We start from the raw sequence: 8,353 nt of genomic DNA on the forward strand, positions 1-8,353 counted from the left end.
GCAAATCCCAGCAGGCCGCGGGGACCCAGCCGACGAGCGGCCCAGGCCGGCGGGCACCATTGGCCGGCGAGGGGCGGTGGCGCGCCTGTGATTGGCTGGCGGGCGGGCCGCGGCGCCGCCCCTGTCGGCAGGGCGAGGAGGCGGCGGCGGCGGCATGGAGGGTTCGGTGTCCGACGTGGAGGTCTGCAACCTGGCCTACGCCGGGCGGCTGGAGGAGCTGCGCGCGCGGCTGCAGCGCGACCGCGGCCTGGCCACGCGCGCCGACCAGGTCAGCGGGGGCGGGCAGCGCGGGGGGGGCGGCCCCGGGTGTGTGTGTGTCCCCCTCACGGCGCTCTCCCGCCGCAGGACAGCCGGACCGCGCTGCACTGGGCCTGCTCCGCCGGACACACGGCCGTCGCCGACCTGCTCCTCGGCCTCGGCGTGCCCGTCGGCGACAAGGACGACGTGAGTGGGCAGTGGGGTGTGAGGGGAGCCTGGCTTCCCGTCCGGCAGGTCTTAGGAAAGCTCTTCTGAGCCGAGCAGCGCCGGGGCGGTCGCGTTGGTGGGGTGTCTTGTGTGTGTCGGGGGGGGGGGGTGTCACRTTATCTTTATCCTGCTGTGCCTGGTCGTTGAGTACTGTGAAGATGAGGATATAGTTTCAAGCCCCAATTCTTCCTTACTGGGGAAGGCGTCCCAGATTAGTTACCAGATTCGGCGGTTTCGCAGTTGCGAAGGAGAGGGTCTGTCCCAGTGCTAGAGCAGAAGCTGACAGAATGATGCCCATCCCCAAAATCGCCCTTAGAGAAGGGAATGTTGTACTCTTAATTAGAGGTTAGCWTACTAAAAACATTGCAGAAACTTTTGGAGACCCTTTTCTGCCATTCTTATTTGCTCTTAAAAATATCTTCCTTCATAAATAACGCTATCGATTCTGTTAGGGTTAAGTGCCCTGCAAAATATCATGCAGAACTGGAGCAGAAGTGGTTCCTGTCATCAGTATCTGACAAAAAGTTAGCAGTTAACATGCAGACATAGGAGTGGACCCGGGACTTGTCTATGTGGTGATAATCAATAATGTTTAGCTCTACAGTTACAAGCATATGTGCAATGTGACTTGTGTGGGGGCTAGTCTGTACGAGGGTTAATGCTTCATGTTGTTTTTCTCATGAAACTCCTGGTGTGAATAATCTTTCTTGTCTCTATAGGCTGGCTGGACTCCCCTACATATTGCCGCTTCAGCAGGCCGTGATGAAATTGTGAAAGCCCTCATTGACAAGGGTGCTCATGTGAATGCTGTCAATCAAAATGGCTGTACGCCCCTGCATTATGCAGCCTCCAAAAACAAGCAGGAGGTATGGTTCCCTATGCTACTGGAGCTGGTATTGCTCTTGTAAAAAAGTATTTAGTTAAATTAACTTTTCTTCCTTTTTTCCTGTTTTCTCTTCATGCATATTCAGATTGCGATCATGCTTTTAGAGAATGGAGCTGATCCAGATGCAACAGATCATTTTGAGTCTACTCCATTACACAGAGCAGCAGCAAAAGGAAACCTAAAAATGATACAGATACTTCTGCGGCACAATGCATCTGTTAATATACAGGACTCTGAAGGGAATACTCCTCTGTAAGTTATTTTTATTTTTACTTTGATTGCCTCTTAATCTCTCTGAAGTCAAAAACTCCATTACTTCAATTGCAAGGGGGATTTTTGTTGGKTTTTTTTTGCTTGTTTGTTTTTAACTTTCAGTTGCTTCAAAACACTCCATTGCTTCATATCCCTATATAGCTAAAAAGGATTTTAGAAAATAGTATTTTGCATTAGTGCATGTGTGCATACATACTTTAATTTGCGTTACTGTGTCTACTGAAAAAGCTTGGAACACCTTTTATAATAATTCAGGCTGCATTCATTTGCTACCAGAGGATAGAGAACATGCTAATAAGATCAAAGTTGGAAGAAACTGGTCTTGCAGGCTGGTCTACTCAATCCTGCCAAGCAAGAACTAGTTCTGGACGTTTTTCTTCATCTCTCTAAGGAAAATAAGTTGAAATTTAAATACAGTTGGTCCAGTTTTTCGTATCAACTTACAGATCAGTTTGAACCTGTAGGGATGAAATCTTAGGTGCTTTGTAGTTGGTGGCAAAACTCTGCCTTGTCCACAATGGAATCAAGATTTTGCCGTAAGATCAAACAGCATATTTTAGATACATAGAAAGCCCAGTATTATCCTAGAACACATGCATTTATCCTCAAAATGCTATGTCAAATGGAAAAAAGTGTTTGCCATATTTGCAGTAATTCTTTATTTCATATTTTTTAAGCATCAYTTGATTTTAGTTTATCTTTTCTAATTCGAATAGAAATTGCCATTTCCAGTTTCACTCTGGATTATCTTCTGCTTCTTATCTTTGCTGACTGCAGAGCCAAATCCTAATCTAGATAAGTGCCTTAATGTTGTGAAGACAATAGTATGAGGAATGTTCTTGAGTTGCTTAATGACAACAGACTGACGGGATAGGAGACTTTGAAATCTGTAGAGAAAGCTGGTTGCATGTGGTTTTGTTGTTTTATAAATTCTCCCCCCCAGCATTCATACTGTCATTTTGTTGAGGCATAATTATTGCTCTTTGTAAGCTTGGACTATTTAATAGTGGCTGTGGGTTTCTTCTTATTATTGCAGTCATTTAGCCTGTGATGAAGAAAGAGTGGATGAGGCAAAGCTGCTGGTGTCTCACGGTGCAAGTATTCACATTGAGAATAAAGAAGAATTGACCCCACTGAAAGTGGCAAAAGGTGGCCTGGGAGCCATGCTTAAAAGAATGGTGGAAGGCTAGTGGGGACTTCTGACTTGACTCGCTTTCCTGTTACACTTGTGCTTAAGCCTGCAAGCTTCATGTTTTCAGTGTTCAGCTATGATGTCATATATGAGCATCACCATGATAATAAAATGTGTACCTCGATTTCCTCCAACTGTGCTGCCCAAACAGCCATTTGTGCTTCTGTTAATTAAACAGATCACTGCTTTTTAAAGTATTTTTCAGTATCTTGCAATTTTCTTTGTTTACAGTGTGATCTGTATAAATTAGGTCATTCCTTCTGTTTTCAGAGCCTTGTGTAGGATTGTGTCTTTCAAGCAACAGGACCAAAAGTGCTTTAACCTCTTAAACTTAGTTTTATTTTGGAAGCCTAGGGTCGACTTTGTTTTCCCTTGATCTCTGTGTTTGCTTGTGTTTTTGTAGGTACTGATTCTTTTCCTTCAGATGGTTCTAAATTACTCCTCTCCCTTTATAGTATGCAGTTTGCTCAGGTACTTACAATTGTATCTGTTTTTACTCTTGACAGTCTTTTGGACTGAGCTCTGAGTCTTCTACACTTTTCTCTTGTTATCTCTTCTTATCTTGATTCTTTGAATCTTTGAGTGTATTCATTTAATAGAGCACTCTGGACTGCCTGCAGAATGCAGATGCAGTTTCATAGTTACCTCTGCAAAGATTCTGTTGTGTAATTATACGCTCTGGAAACTTTTCAGGAGTGTGCTTTGCGTCTTATTTTACTTCCCATTATTCTTTTTATAAATATCTTTTCCGTTGCTGTTTGACTCCCATTATGTAGTACTGAGACTTCTACGTGGTTTACCTTTTTATCTGATAACAGAAGCCGAGATTAATCCTTAGTTGTAGCAAATATTGCCATTAAGTTATTAGAAGGTAGAGTGTTTGTGACTGTAGCAAAATGATATAAAATCAGATGCATTTTATAAGCTTTACTCTGCTTTATGGCCTCTACCGTAGTCTTCCCATGGCTTGTCCTGGCAGACTCCTAGTCAAAGCTTTATTTCAGTGTTTTAAGTAACATTAGTTTGTGCGGTGAAAACTGTTGCAGCAGTTACGGAACAACTTCACGCCCATGGTGACMGTAAAGCCCTCTCTTTAATCAGCTTCCCGTGAATTTTCCATGCTGTTATTAATGCTTGTAAAAAAYGTAGTTGGAAGAAACACCTCTTAAATATCCCGAGACACTATAAGACACAACTGTGGGGAAACCTCTCCTCTGGAAAAGTCTTCTTGCTGCTGGGAGGACAGGAAGAGCCCTGAGCTGTAGAGCTGAGTTTTCTTGAAATAGTTAGGAAACTGAAGATGATTTTCTGCAGAAAAGAGTAAGCATCTTGTTTTGAGGGTGACAGAAATGTTTTCCTGCTGTCGGTGCTTCAGATAAAGATAAGGTTTAAGGGATAAAGCAGGGTTGCAAGATGACTTCCCGTAGAACTCTTCCAAAACTTGTGCGTGGCAATAAAAAGGAAAGTAAACATCCTTATACGTAGGTTGTTAGAAAAACTTCCTTCTGGCAAATTCTGTGCTGACTCTAGTTATGTCAGCTTTTGTTTGGATGGGGGGTAAGTGGAGCTAACCTTTACATTGCTGTTGATGACAGTCTTGAAGGTTTCCATGCACTTAGCACTTGCACATTCATCTCTTACTTCTGTACTAGTAATTTCTGATTGAATTGGTGTGTGTGGAGGTGTGTTTTTTGTTTTTTAATAATGGGAGTTAAATTCAGCATTTTAACATTAATCAATAGAGCTGAAAGTACTTACTACATAATTGAAGATTAATAACAAACATTTCTGACGGTAGAATTTTTTTATGAGGGGGAATGACAAAGTTCAACACATGACCTGCTGTTCTGATGTTGGTAAGATCACTTGGGGCACTAATGGGCTAGACTTTTCCCCTTTCTAAACAGGTGACGCAGATAAAATTCTGTGAAATAAAAACATTTTTCTAAACAACAGTCTTTGGTGTTATAAAACTTTATTAAACTTACATGTAACAAAACCAATATTTTCTATATAACTTTTATGCTTGTAATGATAAGAGCAAGTCAGCTGAAACACTGCCATCCATTACACTGTATGGAAACAGGACGTTTGTTCTTCAGCTGCAAGGAAAGGTTGAAAGAGCAGATGATGGTTTCTAGTCTGACTTGTCTACAAAGGCATTAAAGTAACATGATTTACTTCAATAAGCAAGACAGAAACTTAAAACCAAACAAACATCTTCATCAAATACTTTAAGTCTATCCTAGAAAGCAAAATGCAGGTTTAATTCCGCTGAGAGTAGCTATTGAGAACAGGGAGAAAACTTGGCTTTAAGTTCTGGCCATGCAAACCTTGCTTGAAGGAGAAACTTGACTGAGTAAATGTTTTTTCTTCTATATTATGCAAGCCCTGCTGAAGACTTGAATTGAGAAAAGTTGAAGGTAGAATCCTTGGTTTTTGTATAGCAAAAAAAACCCTGCCAAAACTTTCTAGCTTTGGAAATCTCCTTCCCTTGGAGATGGTGGCTTGAATGTTGGCTTAATATTTGCTTTCCATATTAATGGTCTGTACTCCCTCAGGAGGAAATAAATGGGCCATGCAGCAAAGACTGTCAAAACATCTGAGGTAAATTCTGAAAAACAGTTCTTGCACAGCTCTGCAGGGTTTCTGAGCTACACACCATAGATCAATATCTAATTTTATTGCGCTTTGCCAAGAAGATCAGTAGAAAGCTAGGACCAGTGCCTCATCCTTCATAATAAACTATGTTTTACATGATAGAAGCTTCRTAATGAGAACAAACATCTGCCAGAAAGCTTACAAAAATATCTCAGTATGTTAAGAAACTTCAAATACCTGTATTTGTTCTTTTCTGTACCTTCTGTATCCCCAACAATCCGGTTTGCTTGTTTTTTTTGTTTTTTTTTTTAATAATATCTATTGCAAACTGGTGGTTGGAAGCGAGGGAGGAATTGTTAGTCAAGAACTGCCATTCAGTTGTTCTGTTTCTTTTGTATAGGAACATTAACATCACTTGGGAAATTTCCTTTTTTCTTTTCTTTTCTCTTTTCTTTTCTTTTCTTTTCTTTTCTTTTCTTTTCTTTTCTTTTCTTTTCTTTTCTTTTTTTTCCTCACTAGGAACATTTAAAGGAACTGTATTAGCTGTGGAAGGTAATTACTTCTTCACTGGCATAAGCCTGTATTTTAGCTTACTAAGTTATATAAGGAATACGTGCAGAGAAATTTTTGGAGGTGAGATTAAGGAAAGATTAATGATGACAATGACCACATCATGTATTTCCCCCCCTTCATTCAAGACGATGCTGTTATAGAGGTCTCAAAACTGGAAAGCTGTCACAGCAATAAAAATGTAATTAAGACATATTTATATGAGGAATTATTTTTAGAGGAAATGATATAACTACAGCAGTGTTATGAAGAGAATTGTACATATTTTCCATGAAGGGCAAGAGTAAAAAGAATGCCTAGAATTGTCAGAGAGGCAATCACTTAAAATTAATAACACTGTCAGCCAGGTAGTGGGCCCCCTGGGTCCGATAATTCGTTTGAATTATCTCCTTAGGAAACACCTTTGATAAAAAATGGCACTGAATAGACGTAGGCTGTGCTTCCTCTTTTCCTGCTGTTACTGAGCACGGTTAGAATTGTAGTTCTTTCATGCTTACAAAGGTATTTGGGTGTGAATACAAGAAACTTCCTTTAAGTTTATAAGCCTAGATTTAAGGGGCCAAGTTTGAAGGTTTTGCTTAGGGTAATTTTCCCAAGAGCCAGTAAGAGAGATGCCTGATTAAGAAGAGACTTGCATACGGGTCATGACTTAAGGTTTACCCTGGATGTTCTGGAGAGAAGGTAGCATGGGGATCCTCTGGCAGAAAGTGGTAGTGTTGGCATCGGTAAGGGTTTGACCCTCACGATCTGGGACAAGCAGTTTTCAGCTAAAACAACAAGATTAGAAAAACATTGCAAAAGCTGTTTTACTCCCGATTGAAGCTAAACACTAGGACACATGCATCAACAGACAGATCTGTGAAAGCCAAAAGCTGGGTAGAAAGGACAATAAATACAGTTATGCTTAATTGTCCGAACCAAATTTTAATTAGGATCTCCTGTCCTTTTTACATGTTTTTTAAATGTTGCCATCCTCATCTTCYGTTTCTCAAGCGAGTGGCTGCATACTTCTAGCTGTAGAAACTGAACCTGAAAACTTCAGTGCAGGTACATTCTTCCATTTTAAAAATGACTCCTGCATATAACTAATATTTACAGGCTAGGAACAGTCACCAGAGGAGTTATGAACTATAAATATAAAAGATCCTATAAAAGACTTTAAGTGCCCCAAAGTTTCAGACCCCTGAGTCAGATACTTTCCTCTGCAGCGCATGGGATTGAAACCAGTGTCCCCTTCTGTCAGCGAATACCTGCCTAGYGCAAGCTGGTCGGGAGCTGCGGAGGCTGGGTATCTGTATTCACCGAAGCTCTGTTGGCCTTGAGCTCTCCTGAAAGTAGGTATCTTTGCCCTTTTGAGGAACTGAGCAAGGAGTGGCTTATCCTTAGAAAGTGGGCCCTGAGCGAAGAGGCTGTGTGTGTTATTAGACAGGTGTCCAGTGATCAGAGTGTATGCGGTTCAGTTCCCTGCTCTCCTTCCCAGAGGGTGCTCACTGCTCAGCTGCTGGCTATCCGTGTGGATGCACTATTTACCTTTCCTTGTGAAGCTTTCACCTATAGAAGATAGCCAGAAGTTACACTGTGCTAAAGAGACCGACAGAAGGATAGCATGAGTTTGTTGCCTAGTGGGTAGGACAGTTGCCTGGAAATAGATTTAAATCACCTCAAGCAAAAGGGAGGAATGTAAGCTAATGTGTTATAGCAGGCAGTAGCAATATTCCTTTCTAAGYTTTGAAAGCAGCTTTACCTGCGTTTCATGAGGAATCTGGTACTATGTGTGCCCATTATAACAAGCCTTGCAAGGGATTTAGGTTTCCAGCTCCCATCGTCTGGAAACCAGTCAGTTGAGGTCTGAACTGGGTACCCAACTGCTGATTTCATTAAACTGGAGAAAATCAGAGCTGCTGAAAGGCACACCTCTAGAATTCTGGTGTCTCGGGAACTTTAAAGCCAAGAAGGACACTGTTAACAATGTGTATCCCATGTTAGGCAGCAACAGAGGTTTCCAGGATTTTTTTTTAACTTTACGTGGAATTCAGACACATAAGATTTCATTGGGCCAGGCCTCAAAATCTGTTTCTGTCTTCTGATGACACTGATGAAACTTCTATTGACTTCTGAAGTGCAAGATCAGGTCTTTAAACACTGTAAAGTGTGAGTCATGATGGTAGTTCTCGCTGCACAGGAAACATGAGATTGGCCAACACTGTTTCTGAAGAAGGTCGCTGTGGTTCAGAACTATATGGATACACACAGCATTAGAAATAGTTGACTGGAAAGCTCCTACTTTGTCCAAGGCTCAAACCATTTTATAACTAGTATTGCAAAATAGGTTGGATAACTGGGGATGATAGTCTTTTTAGGCTTAT

At 41.5% G+C, this 8,353-nt stretch overlaps 1 protein-coding gene across 2 annotated transcripts; it reads left to right on the forward strand.

Annotated features, from left to right (window-relative positions):
* The first annotated feature begins 116 nt into the window (after positions 1-116).
* On the forward strand, positions 117-3,013 carry PSMD10 (proteasome 26S subunit, non-ATPase 10). 2 transcript variants are annotated; one of them, XM_026089548.1, is made up of 5 exons: positions 117-268; positions 346-444; positions 1,185-1,331; positions 1,437-1,603; positions 2,661-3,013. In XM_026089548.1, the coding sequence occupies exons 1-5, from the start codon at positions 155-157 to the stop codon at positions 2,812-2,814; spliced, it is 681 nt and encodes a 226-aa protein (XP_025945333.1). In that variant the 5' UTR covers positions 117-154; the 3' UTR covers positions 2,815-3,013. The 2 variants fall into 2 exon arrangements, with proteins under 2 accessions (XP_025945333.1, XP_025945336.1); XM_026089551.1 differs by lacking the exon at positions 346-444.
* Positions 3,014-8,353: the final 5,340 nt, after the last annotated feature.

The sequence above is a fragment of the Apteryx rowi genome, unplaced genomic scaffold (genome assembly GCF_003343035.1).
Source record: "Apteryx rowi isolate R43461 unplaced genomic scaffold, aptRow1 scaffold_82, whole genome shotgun sequence".
Taxonomy (NCBI): domain Eukaryota; kingdom Metazoa; phylum Chordata; class Aves; order Apterygiformes; family Apterygidae; genus Apteryx; species Apteryx rowi.

Excerpts from the sequence above, each read along its gene's own strand:
- PSMD10 (XM_026089548.1), top strand. The coding sequence starts at position 155 with ATGGAGGGTTCGGTGTCCGACGTGGAGGTCTGCAACCTGGCCTACGCC. Across the intron at positions 1,332-1,436 it reads CCTCCAAAAACAAGCAGGAG|ATTGCGATCATGCTTTTAGA; the intron begins GTATGGTTCCCT and ends ATGCATATTCAG. Across the intron at positions 1,604-2,660 it reads TCTGAAGGGAATACTCCTCT|TCATTTAGCCTGTGATGAAG; the intron begins GTAAGTTATTTT and ends TTATTATTGCAG.